General features: G+C 40.8%; 1 protein-coding gene across 1 annotated transcript; it reads left to right on the top strand.

Moving 5' to 3' along the window:
* The first annotated feature begins 2,799 nt into the window (after positions 1-2,799).
* On the top strand, positions 2,800-15,110 carry LOC308394812 (uncharacterized protein). The gene is made up of 3 exons (XM_080879359.1): positions 2,800-3,004; positions 4,999-5,055; positions 13,929-15,110. Exons 1-3 carry the CDS (start codon positions 2,890-2,892, stop codon positions 14,705-14,707), a joined length of 951 nt encoding a protein of 316 aa, XP_080735485.1. The 5' UTR covers positions 2,800-2,889; the 3' UTR covers positions 14,708-15,110.
* The last annotated feature ends 4,881 nt before the right edge of the window (positions 15,111-19,991 follow it).

The raw sequence follows: 19,991 nt of genomic DNA, 5'->3' as shown, positions 1-19,991 counted from the left end.
AAGAATAATTTGATATTTCTGACTGTACAATACTAATTGTTTACCTACTTACAAACATTTTAAGTTCAACTAAATGAAAAAAACAATTTGTGGTAACCTGAATATGATTAAAAATAATTAACAACACTTTTTGTAATGATGTTAAAATCAGCCCAACTTTTATTTTCAAACACAACAAAGTACAACAGCCAACATACTGGACACTGTTCTGCTGAACAACAAACAATTTGCCATCACTGTTATAATCTTACAATGAAACAAAGTCTCAGATTTAATTATTCTGAAAAGTTTAGGCCTTCAACAACTTTGTTTTATACTTACATTACTTATATAATAAAAATAAAATATTTGTTGTTCTGTCACAAGTGAAGTCTCTGATTTAAACAACACATTTGTTTTGCATTCCAACAAAGGAGCTGGAATGTTGTAATATTTTAAGGATGGCTTGTTTCCAGTCCAGGCATTACAGCCTGAATGACTATCATGGATCGAGGTGATCCAAATTTAAGTGCAGAAGAAAGTCTATAACTTCCCTTAAGTACAGTGGCAGTGGATGTGGGTTGGAGACGCAATGAGCTTGAACCTGCAGGCGACCATCTTCACTGACCACACCATCTGTGACGGAGGACTCATCTCTCCTGGTGTTCTTCAAGCAAACAATTATATTTTTTGGAAAATGAACTTAATTGCTTTCTTAAAACAATTTTTCTGCATTTGGTATAGAACAGATTCCAATTTAGACAATCTCAGGCCCCCTCCCCACCGGAGAGGTGACATTCAATGTCTTACTTGTCAGTCTAGATAGCCCTAACCACCACCCAACATACAATAATGTCATGAAAGCATCATTTTAAAAAGGGCTATGCAAACATGGCCAATAACTTTCATTCTAATGACAGGCTCCGACAACCGCAGCCGACAAATTCCATCCTCCTTTTCCCCAGATTGCCCTTTCTGTATTGGATTATGGGTGTATAGTATTTAATTCTGCTGCCAGAACAAGTCTTCATAAGTTAAATAGTATCCAATATCAAGCGTTAAGACTTTGCTCAGGTGCATTCAAAACAACATCTGCAGCAGCACTACAGGTAGAAATGAGGGAAATGCCATTACAAATAAGAAGGGCAAGTTTACAAGGACATGGTCAAGACCATCCGGCAAAAACTGTTTTCCATACATGCTGGGAAAAAGAGAAAATGGAATTGAAGAGCTTTGGGTGGAGAGTGGGACAGAAAGCAGCTGACCTTACTCTGGACAAGATAAACACAAGTCAAACAGTGCCACTGCCTACAATACCACCATGGATGCTCCCTGATGCAGTGGTAGATTTCACATTGTTAAAAAAAAGAACAAGGAGAAGGGTTTTATCTTAAATTCACATACAGCACAAGAATATTTTAATCAGTATTATAGTTATGTCAAAATCTACACAGATGCATCAAAGAATACAGCCAACCAAAGTGGGATAGCATTTATAGTTCCTGAATTTAATATCAAGGTGGGAAAAGGATCAGTGACGATTTATCAGTGTACACAGGTGAAATGGTTTCCATATTGTTAGCTATCCAGTGGATTGAGGAAACGAAACCACTAAGGTCTGTGATATGTTCAGACTCGAGCTCATCACTGGCCAGCCTGCAAGACAGTCACTCAGACTGCAGACCTGACATTATTCAGACTTATTATGATGGGGCTTGTAGTCACATTCTTATGGGTACCAGCGCATCGTGGAGTTAAAAGAAATGAAATGGCAGATAGGACAGCAAAAGTCGCAACAAGGAGACCGATGGTAGATATGGTTATTAGTGTGAGTAGGACGGAGCTCAAGAGTAGAATACGATACAAAATGAAGGAAAGGTGGCAAAAGCAATGGGAGGAAGAGAGGAAAGGGCAGTGGTTGTACAAAATCCAAAGGAAAGTGGGGGGAATGAGAAGTACAGGATGAAATAGGAGAGAGGAGACGATTATATCTCGACGGAGATTCGTACACACTGGTTTAAATAGCACATTATTATTATTATTATTATTATTATTATTATTTTATTTTATTTTTCTTTGGCCTGTCCCGTTTGGCTCTTTTGCCATCAGAATTGTTGTCTAAAGGCAAAGAAAGATGCCCAACGGATTTACTTTACCAAACTGACCATCCCAGCCTTGCCGTAATGGTCCATTTGATTCACCTTTTATTGTTTATTTTATTTTCACTTACTGAATACGGGACAGACTTGACTGGGGGAAAGAAGGGGAGAAAGAAAGAGGGAAAGAGAAACAGCTGAGAAGAGGGACGGGGGAGAAGGGCAAAAGACAAAAACCAACAGAACGGGCAGAGAAAAAAAATGCATATATCAATCACCTGGATCATAGCACATTATTTTTAATAGGTAAACACTGTACATGGGAGTGTGAATGCAGTAGGGAACAGGAAACAACAGAACATGTTTTATTGCATTGACAGAAGTATAATATTAAAAGGAGACAACTGATCAAAAAGCTGGACGATATGAAAGTGAAGTTTGACTTGATTGATTTATTTCACGTGAGCTTTATAAGTGACAGTTATCAGGCTGTATTTCGGTTTTTAAGGCAGACCCATTTCATCAGGGTTATTTTATTTTATTTTATTTTATTTTATTTTATTTTATTTTATTTTATTTTATTTTTGTCATTTCGGGCCTCACTCCACACCAGTTGGTGGCGGTAATGCACCATTTTGCTTTTTGCCAACCGCCAATAAACCCTATACAGAAGAAGAAGAACACTCGCGCTCTACCGGAACCTCACCACGTGACACAGGCGGAAGTAAACAAACAAAGGCATCAACACCGTCCCACGCGTGTGTGTCTGATCACAGAGACTGCTGTATTGAGTGTGTGAGCTGCCGCACTAACAATGCCTTCAGTTCAGTATCTGAGAGAGTTTATCAACGAGCGACTAACTGCTGCTGCTGAGCAAATATTCTTGGAGTTTGAAAAAACGATCGTCCGGTACGAGCAAGAGATCGACCAGAGGCGGAGCCAGACATTTGAAACACCCGGGGCTTAGCCCAAAGAGTAGTATGCATGTGGGATTTTTTTTTTTTTTTTTTTTTTTTGGGGGGGGGGGGGGGGGGGGGGGGTGTAGAAATGACTAAAAGATTAATAGGCTCTGTTCAAAAAAGAATGACTTCATATAGGGAAAAATATATATCACATGTGCAGGACACCTTAAACTAGTTTTTTAATTAAGCAGCAAGGCAGAACAAGGTCAGGGCTGTATCAAGACACAAGGACTAAACCCCAATTCAACCAGACCAAGAACTGATCCGGAATTAAAACAGGACTACAACAGTTCAAAATCAGGACTACTGAGGACTTAACCAAGACAGAACCAGAATCAGAACTAGATGATAGCACTAAAAATCATCATAGACCTGCACTACACTTATTTTTTAATTCTACCAAAGTCCACTATTTAGATTGAGAAAAGTTTATATAATTATTTAGCCTTGTTGTGCAAACAAGCCTGCAGAACGTAATAAATACAGAATTTGAAAAATAACAAACCTAAAAAGAAACACTAGGTACGAGATACATGAGTACCTATGATACGGTGATACTTTTGGTAAACAACCATTTGACTAACATGTCTGTCTCACCTGCTCTTGTTCATCTGTTCTGTCCTCGTTCTCCTCTCTCTCCCTCTTTGTGCTGACAATCATCAAATATACAGTTGAAACCAGATATTTACTCTTCAGATAAAAACACTTTTTTAATTGTAACATCAAATCAGACTAAATGTTTATTTTTTTAGATTGATAAATATAAAAAACATATTTGTTAACTTTAAGAGTAAAGAGAGAAACTATCTGTATTTCTTAATTGCAAATGGCACCAAATTGTATTCAAACTGAGCCACACTTATGGAGCTCCACAGTTCTTTTCCTGGTGTTTTGGTTGACATCTCTTGATTTTCCCATTTCAAAGAAACAGGCTCTGTGTTTTGCCTTATATGCATCCACAGCTGTGCCACCAATTTACTCACATGGACTCTACTAACCTATCAGAAGCTTCTTCAGCTCAGAATGGAATCGTCTGGAGTTTTCTTATTAATTAACAATAAATTTAGTGTACATGTACTCCTAAATTTGATGAAAGTGATAAAAATAGCTCTGTCTCTCTTTATTCTGAAATTTAACTAATTCAAAATATATTTCAATATTTATCTAAAACAAAAATTTACTCTAAATTGATGTTGTACAGTAAAAATGTTTTATGTTTTCTCCCTAAAGTGTATGTAAATATCTGGTTACAAATGTGAATATCCTGCTGTGTACTGAAATCCCTCTTGTTTTGCATAGAAATATACTGAACAACATACAAAGCATAATATATAAAATAACATTTACCTGAGTTTTTTCTTTGAAAGAAGCCTCGAATGTCCATTCTTATGTTTCAGTACATAACTGAAACCGATTTAGTCGGGGAGGGTAAGAACTGAAAATATGAAATAAACACACGTAAGCTAAGACTCTAAAAAAATAGCATTTGTTCGGCTTTTCATTTTGCCATTTGTTGATTCACTTGAAGAGCAAGTAACGTAATATTGGTCAAGTGATCAGTTTCATATCAATCTTTCGTGATGCACCGTCATATTTACATTATTTGTACGGCACGAATGATTTGCTTTGGTACCTTGTCAAACTTAAGCTCTCCTTAGTATGGCTGGCTCCGTCTCTCCAACAGCGCACTCACGGGCAGCAGCTGCCCCGCCCCCTCGCTCAGTCGCTTAGTGCCTGAGCTTGGATCATACCAATATCAGGGGGGGATTCACGCACAGTCGTAAATTCCCACAGTGTGCACTATGTGCTTCGAATATTGTGTGTACTTTTTGTTTTATACAGTTGTCAGCCAGGCATCTAACTATGAAAAAATTACACTCCAAAATACCCCGGGCTTCTGACAAAACAACCCGGGCTTAAGCCCCGTAAGCCACCCCCACGCTCCGCCCCTGAGATCGACCGTCAGCGCAGACTGATGGATATCACCTGGAAACCCGAAATAAAGCTGCACAGGACAGGTGAGTGTCACTCTGATGGAGGATCCTAATCACAGCTCTGCGGGACATTTATTATTGTGAAGGCTTTTTGGAGACGTAAGTAAGCAAAATGTATTTATATTCCACTTTTCACACGTTTTCAAACCCCCCGCCGTCTTTCGCTACTCAGGTTACACATGATTTATAAGTCACTTAGATAACTTCAAAATGTTATTGTTTGGCTTTTTTCAGTATTTTATTTGTTCCTGAGTAAATCGGTTTGGCTGAGATCAAAGTTATAGTTTTTACACAGCTGAATAAAGGTCAAGCAGACAACTGATTATCAGTAGTATGAGATGCTCGAGAATATACTGTATAATATAGGCTACGGTATCCTGTTATAGTTTGGATAGCAAGGAGTTTATTAAACTTCACCGAAACAATCTGCAAATTTCATTAAAATTTAATAAACTATCATCTTGTCTTTATTGTTAGTTAGCACATACCTTAAACATTTAAAGCTGTAAGCTAATGATAGTTATATAAGAGCAGATGCATGGTGGTGCAATAAGCTGTACGTTGTATGGCCAATGGATGCATGATCTGATTAGTCGACTAATCGCAGAAATAGTCGGTGAGTAGTCCATATCAAAATAATCGTTTGTTGCACCCCTAATTTATATGCCACTTTTGACAGATAAAAATAAATAAAAAATTATATTGGGAACTACAGTGAACGACAGAGAAAAACTGCACTGTAGGCTCCACCGAGCGAGATACTTAGTGGTGAGATATGTCGAAGAAGGACGGCTTCACCCCATTCTTGGATCGCAAGAAGTCACTCGGAGACACTGAAGTCCAACTTCAAATCTGTATTCCGCAAAGCATCTCCATATGGAGGTGTTAAGCAAGCAACCAGTGCCACTAGTGATGTGTCGGTGGCGAACGAAACGGCTCTTAGAGCTGGATCTTTGAAGTGAACGACGCGTACAAGCTCCGAAGCGCATACAAAATGCAACAGAAGTCCTCCAGGATGCTAGGCGCAGTGTTGAGCTTTTGTTACCTAGTGGCTACACAAGCCAAGAAGTACCAACGACCCGATTTGGTGTGTGGTAGCTGAACCACTTCTTTGCACGCTTTGAGGTGAAGGGAAAGAGGCAACAGCAGCAAAAACATTGGACAGCAGCAGCAGCCCAAGCCTCATAGTGCAGGAATATGAGGTGAGGCGCACACTGAGGGCAGTGAACCCCAGGAAGGCCACCGGACCAGATGGGGTAACCGCAAAGGTCCTAAAAGAGTCTTTCAGCTCTCCTTCTTGTTCTTTCCTCATCTTCACTAAGATTTTCAACACTTCACTGTCCCAGTCCTGCATCCCGCCGTGCCTAAAGTCAGCCACAATTGTCCCACTGCCAAAGCATACTAACATTAGCAGCCTCAACGTTTACCGACCAGTTGCTCTAACACCTGTTATAATGAAGTGCTTCGAGAAACTGGTCCGACGTCACATCATGTCCTGCTTGCCACCCACACTCGACCTGCTCCAGTTTGCATACAGAGCTAACAGATCAACTGAAGATGCCATCGCTACAACACTCCACACCACCATCTCTCACCTGGAAGTGCAGGGCCGTTACGCCAGGCTGCTCTTTGTTGACTTTAGCTCTGCTTTCAATACGATACTCCCGGACAGACTAATAGTTAAACTGCTGGAAATTGGACTTCCGTCCACCACCTGCCGCTGGATCAGAGACTTCCTCTCAGACCGTGTACAGAGAGTTAGAGTGGGGCCTCATCTTTCCTCAGCCCTCAGCCTCAACACTGGCTCTCCACAAGGCTGTGTACTGAGTCCCCTACTGTACACTCTGTACACACATGACTGTGTTAGTTCCCACCCAGACAACACAGTCATCATATTTGCAGATGATACCACCGTGGTGGGGCTCATCTCAGGGGGAGATGAGACGGCGTACAGAGCTGAAGTTCAGAGGCTGTCAGATTGGTGTGCAGTCAACAACCTGGACCTCAATACCACCAAAACAAAAGAACTGGTAGTTGACTTCAGAAGGAGGAAGTCCGAGCTGCAGCCTGTCAGCATCAACGGGGAGTGCGTGGAAACGGTCTCCAGCTTCAAGTTTCTGGGTGTGCACATAGACACAGACCTCCAATGGAGCTCTAACACCTCTGCGGTCTTAAAGAAGGCCCAACAGCGTCTCCACTTTCTGAAAATCCTCAGAAAAATGGACCTGAAGAAGGAGCTGCTGACCGTCTTCTACCGCTGCTCCATTGAAAGTGTGCTGACATATTGCATCGGTGTGTGGTTCTCCAGCTGCACCACAGCACACAGAAAGGCACTCCAGAGGGTCATCAATATGGCCCAAAAAATCATTGGACATCCTCTTCCCTCCCTGAAGGACCTGTACAGCACTCGCTGTCTCAAGAGGGCATGCAGCATCCTATGGGACTGCACACACCCAGGACACCGGGTGTTTAAGCTGCTGCCGTCTGGCAGGAGGTTCAGGCTGCTGAGGTCTCAAACAAATAGACTCAAGGACAGCTTTTACAACAGGGCATTAGCCCTGATCAATGTAAATAGCTGACCTGACTGGCTACCTCCCTGGACTTTTTTAGGGGGGAGGTAACAATGTTTGAAACAATAACAATAATATTTATATTTATAACAAGGTGCAATAATAATTAATGTGCAATAATAACAGTGTGCAATACACATACACTTATTCTTCTTTTTATACTAAGTTAATATACTGTGTTGTGTTGTTTGTTGCATTGTGATGTGTCATATCGTGTTGTGTTGTGTTATATGTAGTGCCGACGTAGGACAGTTTTTCCAATTTCATTGTACTACTGTACAATGAATGACTGTGCAATGCCAATAAAGAGTTATTTTATCTTATCTTATGGTAGTAACAGGCAAATGAACTTTTTTTTTAATTATTTGAATATATATAAGTGCTTGTGTATAAATACACAAACAATACACATGTGCTTTCAATTGTGTAATTTAAGTGATCTAGGTAGCTCTGTTTTGGAAGTTCAGTTAACGCTAGAAATGTGTTTTGGAGTTTGTACGTGCCTAGTCTCTAGGGGCCAGCATATACAGTATATTTATATATAAACATATATAAATAAAACCACTGTATTAATATACTGCAACAACATGGGAATAGAGCAGCTGCGAGAGAATTCGACATTAATGAGTCAATGTTACGGAAGTGCAGCTTTTGGCTTTCCCCATATTTCAAAAGTGCTTCATCTCTTTGCTATGACTGTCGCCAGGCATAATTTGCAGACGATAATGGTTGTAGCCGCTGTGATGCTTTCGACCAAAACAGGCGCAGCTTGATGACATCATCAACATCCGCTATCGCGGTAGAGCAATTTAGTCAATATCTCTATCGTTGGCCAAATTTATATCGTTTCTATCGTATATCGTTCTGCAAGTCTTGAATTGGAGGCTGGCTTGATACAAGTGCTTGTTTTGTGGTGTAATTTTATAAATAGAATAGAATATGGCCCGCACTTCAACTTTTGCTTGAGTGTATTGCACTTCTTAGTTTTAACACCAGGGGGAGCTGCTGTTGATCAAGGCAGTTGCTCCACCAAAAAGGACAATCACAGAAGAAATTTACCCCAAGTTAGTAAACATGGCAGTACCAAAGAAGTGAAAGGTAGAAAGTGAGTGCAGAAAATTTCAGACACGGTGGGAGAGTGAATATTTCTTCAAAGAATTCAAGGGGAAGTGTGTTTGTTTGATCTGCACTGAAACTGTGGCAATTATGAAAGAGTATAATGTACGACGTCATTATGAAACCAAACATCAGGCCTATGCATCCTATACTGGTGCTGAGCGAGAGCAGAAATTAAAGCAAAGGGTAGTGTAAGAGCCAATTAAAGGTTAATTTTATTGGTACTGGTAAAATGATTAGAGGAGAAATATATATGTTTGATGTTAAGAATATAATTCTAGTTGATTTTAAAATACTGTTTGTTAAATGTATAGAATATAGAAGTGCAACATTCTAATGCGCTTTTTAGTATTTTGGGCTTCCGGCACACTGTAATTACGTAGTTGGGGAGTCGGATAAGCTGGAAGCAACACAGTTTTTTGACCGAGTCTTGCCATGTAAATTAAAAGTTTCAATAAACATATTTTTTGCAAGAAAAGTACCTGGACTTGCTCGCGTTTCAAATGCATATTGCTGGACTGACTCCTAAAGGTGGTACAGAAGAGTGAAATAGAGACGGAGTGCCGCCACTACAGGTAGCTCTCCTACGGGGTCAGCAACAGTATTTTTTTCAGGCTCAAAAGGTCCAGAAAGAGGCTACAATAGCCAGCTATGAGGTCGCCCAACTCATCGCAAGACATGGCAAGCCTTTTTCAGTTGGAGACCTCGTAAAACACGGCCTTGTTAAAGTCACCGAAATAATGTGCCCGGAAAAAGTGCAGGATTCAACAACGTCAGCATGTCCAGAAATCCAGTTATGCGATGCATTGAAGACTTGTCAGCCAACATTAAACTGCAACTGTCTGATAAAGCTGTGCTTTTGATTTTTACTCCATCGCATTCGATGAGAGCACCGATGCCACAGACACCGCACAGCTGCTATTTTTTTTGCGGGGAGTGGACGAGAGCACGAGCACTTTAGGTGAGTAAAAAATATATTCCACAGTACCCGTGTGTTAATGTGCAGGTACACATGCTTCAAATATCAATAATGCGCATCAATTCTGTCACTACCCTGCTTTTGCGCACCACTTTCTTATATGCGTTTTTCTTGTTAACACACAGAGTACACACTGCTGTGTGTACACACCATCTGATGCAGATCTGCTCCTTGATCAAGTGACATTTGTCTGGATTTATGGCACGAGTGGCAATCAGCAGCAGGATGGCCCGATTTACATACCCAGCGCAGCTGATACTCACCAGAATAATTTACTAAAATTATATGGACTCCTGTTATTAAGTCCAGTTCAGTCTGTTAATGTTGATAATCATTTCAAACGGACGTTAATAGATGTTTTGCTAAGCCTAATAACTTAAATAATAAACTTGAAATGTGCCCGTCCCATTTTCCCCTTTATTGTTTTTTCTCTGTGCTGTAAATCTTCTGTCTAAGAAGAAATCTGAGGCTGCTGTTCTGAGAATGAGGTACCAAAGCTTTTTCTGAATAAATCAATAAAGATCCATTTATGGAAAGCTGTGATGAAGGCAGTTTTGTCTTTAATTATATTCAACAATATAACACACATTTGACCACTTTTAAGTGATTTTTCTAACTTTAATACAGTAAAGTTAAGGTTATATACCTCATTTCTAGTAAGTGGCCCAGCCCCTCCTATATTTTTATGTTTGTGGCCCTCAGTGAAAGAAGTTTGGACACCCCTGACTAGGGCTGAACGATATATCGCATTTGCGATAATATCGCGACATGATCAAGTGCAATTTTCTAACCGCAAAGGCTGCGATTATACTGCGATTATAAGGCTGTCCAAATTACTACCATATCCCAGAATTCATAGCGCGGCCCAGCCAAACTCCAGTTTCCAGCAATGGCGGCCGCTACTAAGTTTTAAAATTACTCATACTAATCTTTCTGGGTCACAAAATAAACTTTTAACATATTTTCAGGCGAGAAAGTAGTTGTGTAAACATCAAATATCTGCTCGGTTTATCAAGATATCCCATATTTGCAAAAGTGCTTCGACGTTTTCAGAGGCGTCTGCTACCCACCAGCTCGACAGCTAGCCGGGAGCTCGAGGGTTACTGATGCGGCCGAGAACGGCACAACTCCCGGCACATCATTTTCAGATCACCGCGGAGTTTCGCTGCTCAGGTTAAACGTGATATATAAGTCACTTAGACAACCTAAAAAACTTTATTAATCCCCCGGGTGGGTTCCTCCTTGGTTTTCACACAGCTGACTAAACGTCAAACAGAAAACTTATTAAACAGAAGTATGAGACAGTCGAGAATTTACACCAGTGTCTGGTTATATTTTAGATAGCAAGAAGCAGACGGCCGAGTTTATTAAACTCCACCGAGACAGCGGTGACGCTAATCAGAACTAGCCTTCTGATTAGCTAATCAGAAGGCTAGACCGTCCAATTTCACGCCTTTAAACTTTAAAGGCGTGTTTGTGTGTGTGTTTATACAATTGCTATTATGTTTGCACTTTATGTGTAATGTTACTGACTGCAGAGATCAGTAAGATGTGTGTATATTTTATTTATTAGTTTTATTTATTTAATATTATTTTTTAATTGAATGACTGTCTAGTAGTTCACAGATGTCGAAAAACTGAGTGTGGTAAAGCCACTGATTTTTTTTTATGTATATTTCTGCAATCTGCACATTGTACTGACTTTCATTTTAATGTTTACACCAGGGTTCCTTGTCAGCACTTTATGCTCAGATGTTTGTAAGCTAAAAATAAACTATTGTGTATGTTCAAATATACTGTTGTGATTGAAGAAGTTAAATAAAAATGTCAGTCATCAATTCATGCATCACCTCATGTCATCATAACAGAGGTCTGTCTTCCAGGAAAGAACAGTTTAAAATTAATGTAATATAGTATTGGCCATACTATATGATGTATTGCTTGTCTTTGTTTAATAATACAGAAGACAAAGACCTTAAAAAATAATCGCATATCGCATCGCAATCGCAATATTGGGGCAAAAAATCGCAATTAGATTATTTTCCATAATCGTTCAGCCCTACCCCTGACATAAACCTTTCAAAATAAAGGTGAAGATCCTGTTGAGATTCAAAATAAACTGAAATTATGACAAAATACATTATTTTCAAACATCACAATTCAGAATATGCATGAAACAAATTACTTCATGTTTTTATTTGAGGTAACTTTAAATGGTGCTTACAGTCACCACATGGTAGCTCAAACAGAAGGATCAGTCTAAACAAATCCAGGACCTTATTCCTAAATGAGGGGCTGCCTCTGTAGCAGGGACATGGTTTAGTTATGAAAAGTCTGACATGGACCTGAAAACTGTACTATGCAAATTATGGTGCAAACTGGTCCAGACCACAGACTCAAACATGACAAACCTCTTCTACCACCTACGCAAGAGTCATGTGACAGAGTATGGAGAGAGTTTATAGATGAGAAGCAAAAAAGAGGTGTTTTACATCGGGATATGAGATTTTGGTCATATCGCACATCCATAGTTTAATGTCTCAATGCACTCTGAAATGAAAGCAGAGCACAAATAAGCACTTGGAGTTAAAAAAGAAATCATGAATCAATTAATAGACCAAAATGTATTCTAAAATTTTGACTCATCAAAGTTGCCCCCTTTGGCAGCTATAGCAGCTGAACACAGCCGTGACATTCTTTCTCCAATAGAAATCAAATATTCTTCCATATCTGTTGCTGAAGTTCCCATAAATGTGGACCTTGTAGTTGCTTTGCTTTCACTCTTCTGTCCAGTTCATCCCCAACCAGCTCGGTGGGGTTTAAGTCTGGCGACTGTGCTGAGCACTCCGTGTTTTCAAGCTTACCGTCTTGTTCTTTTTTTCTGAGGTAGTTCTGGCACACCCTGGGCTTGTGTTTTGGCTCATTATCTTGCTGACCAACTAGGTGCATACCAGAGGGTACCGCATGGTGCTGCAGAATGCTGTGGTAGCTGTTTTAGTTCAGGAAGCCTCTCAATCTGTACCCTGGATCCAGCAAACAGCCCCAGACCATCACACTTCCTCCTCCATGTTTGAGGGTTGATGCCACACACTGTGACCCATCCTTTCCTCTCATCAACGGCCCACAAAGATCCTGCATGATGAACAGAAAATTTCAAGCTGTGCTTGAATCTGTTGCCCTGTGAGCCGTAATTCACGCAAGCTGTTAACGCTCAGAAACTTGTCCTCTGATTCAGTCGTGTCTTTGGGCCTGCCAGACCTCTTGCAGTCAGAGTTTGTTTCTTTTGATGTTGAATGAAACTGTACTCACTGATACCTGGTCTTTTTTTGCAGTGTAGGAGAGACCTACATTTTTCAGTTATATGATGTTCTGTCTATCTTCCATTGTTAATTGCCTTTTTCTTGCCAACACACTACTTTCTGCAGTAAAATACTGTTGCTCTGATGCTCCAGAGGGTATGTAACCACAGTGTGTTCCAGCACTGTTTTTATGCAGACAGAGGTGTCTGTAAGTAATCCAGAAAAGTGGGAACCCCTATAGCACATGTGTCAAAGTCAAGGCCCGCAGGCCACATCCGGCCCGGCGTACATTTATATCCGGCCCGCGAGATCATTTTATATAGATATACTATTATTGTTATGCATGGCCCGGCGATATGAGGCGCTAATAACATACAAACTACAGGTCCCATAATGCAGCGCTGCAGCCTCCTTGCTGAATGCTAGGCTAACTGGGAACCTTCCCGCGTCAATCAAGTCAAACTTCTGTTATTGCAAAGCTGGCTGCTCACAATGGTCGAGAGAAAAGTTGATTCTGAAAGCAGAGCCTTTCAGCGCCAGTGGGTGACTGAATATATGTTTACAGACATTGCTGTAAACATATAGTTAGTCTGTCTGTTAGTCTATCTGGTTATTGTTCCCACTGCTCTTGCACATGTGCTACAATCAGCTGATTTTAGTTTGCCATATGCCATTACATTTATTTTCATTGCACAAAAGGAGGAGACCATGATGGTAAAGTAGAAACTGCATCCAGGACAAAACGGCTGCTAACACAACTATGGCTCTGTGCAAGCACCTGTGCAGACAGCATGCTAACGCTAAGCTAGCCAACAGCCATAGATATCAAGCATAATTTAATTATTTTTTTGTGTTGTCTATTTGGTCAGTATGATTTTTTTTTCTCTATTATCACTTCACTTTTCTTTTAATTGTCTCCTTTTCCCCCTCCAGACATCCCACAGCAGCATGTCTGTAAGGAGGAGGAAGTTGTCGCTGACCAGCAGCTGTGGAACCAGGAGATGAGCTCCAATCTGGACCAGGGGGAACCAGAACCTCCACAGATTAAAGAGGAACAGGAGCAACTCTGTAGCAGTCAGGAGGGAGAGCAGCTGGCACTGAAGGAGGAGATTCATGCCTTTATGCTGACTGCTGCTGAGGAAAAAGACCACAGTGAACCAGAACCAAAAAGAGACCATCTCAACTGTGTCAGCTCTGATGTAACTGTGAGAGAATATCAGGGAGCAGGGAAGAAAGGTCACAATAATGTAGAATACCAACCTACACCAGACAGTCAGTGTAAGTCTGACAAAACTAAAAAGTCTTTAAAATGTGATGTTTGTGGAGAAGTCTACAAATATAATTATGAAATGGATATGCATTATAGAATCCATACAGGGGGGAAGCCGTTTTCCTGTAAAACATGTGGGAAAAAGTTTGTACATAGGAATTCTGTAGTGAAGCACATGAGAATCCACACAGGAGAGAAACTATATCATTGTAAAATATGTGGGAAAAGGTTTGTACATCGTTCTCTAGAGAAGCACATGAGAATGCACACAGGTGAGAAACCATATCATTGTAAAACATGTGGGAAAACGTTCAGCCGTAAAAGTAATTTAACAGAGCACATGAAAATCCATACAGGTGAGAAACCATATCATTGTAAAACATGTGGGAAGGCATTCAGACGTGGTAGTCATTTGTTTCGCCACATAAAAATACACATATAGAGGTGTACTCTTTTAACAAGATTAACAGTTTAGCAAGCTGTGTAGAGCGCAAAGTTGAACAAGTCAGCGTGGTAACTAATGGTAGACACAGCATGGTAGGAAGGAGGTTATGGTTAGTTTCATTTTAAAAGTAGGTGGCAAATTTTGACAAACTATTCTATTATGCTAGTAAGCACTCTCTGCTTACGACCAAAGTTTTAGGAGTGACAGCGGTGAGAGAGAGAGAGTTTTGAGATGTGAGAGATTTGTGAGAGATTTGTGAGAGATTTGTGACACTATAGTATGGAGTAGAGCTGGGCGATATGAGATTTTTTCATATCACGATATGTTTTTTTCATTTCAGGCGATAACGATATCTATCACGATATAAGCCAAATAACTATATTTGCAAGATTTAAATGTGCCGTTGTAAAATGTGAAATAATCAGCAGCTTGTTTTTATTTAAATATTTATTTCCCATAATAAGTTCAACAGGGTAGATGTACCAAAGAAACATGAGACTTTTTCAGATAAATAAAGGCAAATATTGCAAACTATACAAAAGGCAGCCGCTAAAGCGTTTAAGTTTCAAAATAGAACAAACGAAACAGACTAAATTGTCAATTCCACTTAGAAACAAAATATTAATTCTAAAAATAAATCTTACTTTATTTTACAGAAGAACAGACAAAACTAACTTTTGTCAATATCAAATAAACTGAGAACTAAAAGGAAATTCTCAATCTCTCCTTGTTGTATAGCTGAGCTTTTCAAACAGTTTTAACAGTTACTTTAGTCTGACAAAAGCCGAATGACGAATTAGTGCTTCCAGTCAGAGACTGAGGCTACGTCCACAAGTACACGGGTATTTTTGAAAACGGAGATTTTCCGTTTTCGTTTTAAAAAATAATCCTGTCCACACATAAAGGGAGAAATGAAGGAAAACGCTGCTATGAACATGCCAAAGCAGCAGGTGGCGCTAGATTCCTAACCGTGCAGAAATGTTGGCCAATCAGAAGTCTAGAAGCCTCGGTGGGAAAAAGTAAACAAAGCTGGGGCATAGAAGCAGAACCGAGTCGTATGTGTGGACGGACAGTAACTGTGTGTATATGTAAGCATTTAAACACTGCAGAGAGTAGAATTAACAGTATTGTAGAAATTCATTTCACCGAAACAATAACGTGGCGCACAGTGTGACGCATGCACCAGTTTATTGTCTTTCCAGACTTGCTTTCGGCACAATTTACAGTGCACACTACTCTGGTTTTTGTCAGACTTGAAATAGCCGAAATACCTTCACCCTACGGAACTTCTATGGCTCTTCCGTTCGACAATCTCTCCGGCATTGGAACCATTATCTGTTTTCTCTTCGGTCACGCTCGGTTGATTTTTCTAGTTGGCACACTCATTTCCTCCATTACCCGCTGGCTGCTTCCCAAACAAACACACGTGCGGCTTGGCACTTGTGCTGTACGTAACAAGTCACGCGACGTGACGCTGCGGCTGTGATTGGTTCGGCTCTGCGCTACTTAATTTGGATTGGCTGACCTTTTTTTTTTTTTTTTTTTTTTTTTAAGAGGACAAGAGCGGCGAGGTCTATCGCGATAGTTTAATTTCTCTATCGAGTAAAAGTTATATCGCGATACATATCGTTATCGTTCTATTGCCCAGCTCTAGTATGGAGTATGTAGTTAGTGTGTTGTGTAGCTGTTGGTTTTGTTTTGTGTGTCAGAACAATGATGCCGAATGTCACAGTTGCTGCCATAAAGCCACCAAAGGCAGATTACAGTGTAAACGCTGTCTCCAGGTGGAAAACAGGAGGAGTGATACACCACTGGCTGTCAGGCCTGCAGGTATCAGGCCTGTGATGTTCTCCTCTGTCTTACAGTGGAGAGAAATAATTTTTTGGAGTGGCACAAATAATTTGTGTGGCATCTTATTTGATGCAGAATCAGAGTGTTCTGTAAATAGTTTAGTCTTTCCTGCATTTTTAGGTAAATAGTTGCATGTACCTTTTTTATTTGCAAAACTCATGTATAGGTTTATTAAATTTACAATTTCTATTTGCATTTCATGTTATGAAAATGATTTGTGAAACATGCTTTTTGTTGTTGTTACAGTAAAAAAATATATCTGATTTCATGTTGTTGTTCTTTTTTTTTTTTCTTTTTTTTTTAATCAATTGTACTAATGAAAACATAACTGTAAATTCAGATGTGAGGTTGTGCTGAAAAGAATGATACCAAACAAGGCAATTAGACATGCTGAGGTCAAATCAACCCTGGACCTCAGATGGTTAAACTTTTTTTCCTAAAGTAACACAATAGTTACTTTTCCTCGTGGCTCAAAGAGTTGGTAGTTCGTCTTGTAACCGGAAGGTTGCCGTTCGAGCCCCGGCTCTGACAGTCTCGGTCGTTGTGTCCTTGGGCAAGACGCTTCACCTACCGCCTACTGGTGATGGCCAGAGGGGCTGATGGTGCGATATGGCAGCCTCGCTTCTGTCAGTCTGCCCCAGGGCAGCTTTGGCTACAACTGTAGCTTGCCTCCACCAGTGTGTGAATATGAGAGTGAATGAATAGTGGAATTGTTCAGCGCTTTGAGGGCCCCGAAAAGCACTATATAAATGCAATCCATTATTATTATTTAATTACTTTTATAATATTGTAACTAAGTTAATAACTGAGTTACAATATCATAGTTTTTTGAAAACCTAACTACAGGGTGGGCCATTTATATGGATACCCCATAATAAAATGGGAATGATTGGTGATATTAAAGTCCTGTTTGTGGCACATTAGTATATGTGAGGGGGCAAACTCCTCAAGATGGGTGGTGACCATGGTGGCCATTTAGAAGTCGGCCATCTTGAATACAACTTTTGTTTTTTTCAATAGGAAGAGGGCCATGTGACACATCAAACTTATTGGTAATGTCACAAAAAACACAATGGTGTGCTTGGCTTCAATGTAACTTTATTCCCTGTACATAAAGTTTGTCTTTTGCTCAAATTTTTTTTTCTATAAAAATATGATTATTGAACAATGAACAAAATGAGATTAAATATTTTATTCGAGCAATCAGACAGGCACCAACAGAGCCCTGTGAATATAACGCAAGATGCGCAACTTTAAAAAGGTTTTGATCACAAATCACACATTTGAATCAGCGGGTAGAGAACCTTACTTTTTTCTACCACTGTCTGGCTGATATTGATCCCCCCCCCCCCCCCCCCCCCCCCCCCAATCACCGGTTATCAGTGACGGTCTGCTCTCTCGTGAACTAGCAAAAGTGCCAAATACAGTACGAGCACGCCTGAGGGGGTGATTGGGGGGCGAAAACAGTCCCATTATATCACTACTATCCATCCGTATGTAGTGAAGTCGATTTTGGTAGGCTTTTACATGATGTCCGTGAATGCAGCACTAACATCCACACCTTCCCAGCTGATAATTAGAGGCCTTGTCAGAAACAGTAGCGCTTCTCTACCACACGAAGGCACTTGGCATTCTTTTCCCATCAAAGGTGGCCAATAGCGTTAGGCGGTTAAGCACCGCAGAGTGGTTTGATTTCTTCAGAAAAGCCGCTCATTTTAGTATTGCCCCTTAGACAGTGGATTGTGCAACACTGCTGCTGTGTTGTTGTAGCCTTGTCATTTTACAAACGTCTATGGACTGGCCTTGACTGACTCCTGGTTTTATGGTCTTTTACTCCAAATTGGGTGGGTGTATTTGTCCCAATTAATGTGTATTTGTGGCGATCGTGGCTCAAGAGTTGGGAGTTCACCTTGTAATCGGAAGGTTGCCAGTTCGAGCCCCGGCTTGGACAGTCTCGGTCGTTGTGTCCTTGGGCAAGACACTTCACCCGTTGCCTACTGGTGGTGGTCAGAGGGCCCAGTGGCGCCAGTGTCCGGCAGCCTCGGCTCTGTCAGTGCGCCCCAGGGTGGCTGTGGCTACAATGTAGCTGCCATCACCAGTGTGTGAATGGGTGGATGACTGAATATGTAAAGCGCTTTGGGGTCCTTAGGGACTAGTAAAGCGCTATATAAATACAGGCCATTTACCATTTTTTACATTTATATCTCTTTTACTGATTTGTTTCATGTTTTATATGTTTTGTTGCTTTGGTGGAGGTGCGGCCGCTCGTTGTGGGACTAGGCACGTGAGGTGGAATCGACCCCCCCGGATTCATGAGAGTGTACACACCGGGAATAGGTAGATTGCAGTGTGAGTGACAGTGAGGTTTGCAGTGGAATTAGGTGGCACCCTTGGGTTGCCTCCTCAAGTGGCCGGGCGCCACCATTTTGTTTAGTTATTATATCGAGCTCTTATTGAGTAACTGTCTTGCTGTCTCAGCCCTGCTACCTTAAGAACTTATCTGATTTTACAGTTCTCTGCTTTTAGTAGTATTCTTAATAAGTTTTGAGTTGTAAAACTGATCTGCCTCACCTCTGCTGTTAATAACGAGCCTGTGGGCTTTGGTAGCTAGTGTAAAATCCACATTGGCCATAGAAATCTTTCCTGGGGTGTAACTCTCCCCCCCCCCCAGGTGGCGTTGTCAACATCCCTTATTCACCTTCACTGGTTATCCTCCTTCGTGCCACCACACATGCATCCATTAATCCATCAGCATACATCTGTTAAATCTACTAAATCACCATTGTCATAATGAACCCTTTGGAAGACCCTCTGGATCCTGCGTTTAAATGAGCACACCACATCAGATGTTCTGTGAGCCACTGAAACCAACTTCAGTGTAGTGTTTTCAGTGGATCCACCTCCCAGTTTTTCAGATTAGTTTTACAGTGTGGGCTGGATTAGCTGACCCTGAATCCTCCCTTAGTTGCACTGCAATTGTCCAAGAGGGCTGGAGGCTTCCCATGATGCACAGACTATTTTGTCTTTACTCACCTCGTTTCATCTGCTGCACCCGGTTGGGGTGAGAGAAGGAAGACAGTGAGGAAAGCTGGGCATCACTGGTCAAGAACTGCTCCAGAATCTAATTGCCAACTCCATTCCTGAAAATCAGAGCTTTTAGCAATGAGGGCGGCGCTTCAGAAAGATTTTGAGAACATGCATTATGCCCTCTACTTTTTATACAGTGAATAATTTATTAATCCTGTGCGTTCTAGTCAAAAGCACGTAAGTGAGACAATCACACGATGGGGTGAGCAACAAGTGTCCAGAGCGCAGCGATGAAGACAGTGGAAGAAGTTTGAAGGAAGAGGAAATGCTGTCTCACCCGTTTCGTAATTGATTTGTAAACTGCTGTTCACAAACGATGTCCATCTAATCTGACTGAGCTGGA

Source organism: Rhamphochromis sp. 'chilingali', assembly GCF_963969265.1.
Source record: "Rhamphochromis sp. 'chilingali' genome assembly, chromosome: 4".
NCBI classification, from domain to species: domain Eukaryota; kingdom Metazoa; phylum Chordata; class Actinopteri; order Cichliformes; family Cichlidae; genus Rhamphochromis; species Rhamphochromis sp. 'chilingali'.
This window is presented reverse-complemented; position numbering and strand designations above follow the sequence as displayed.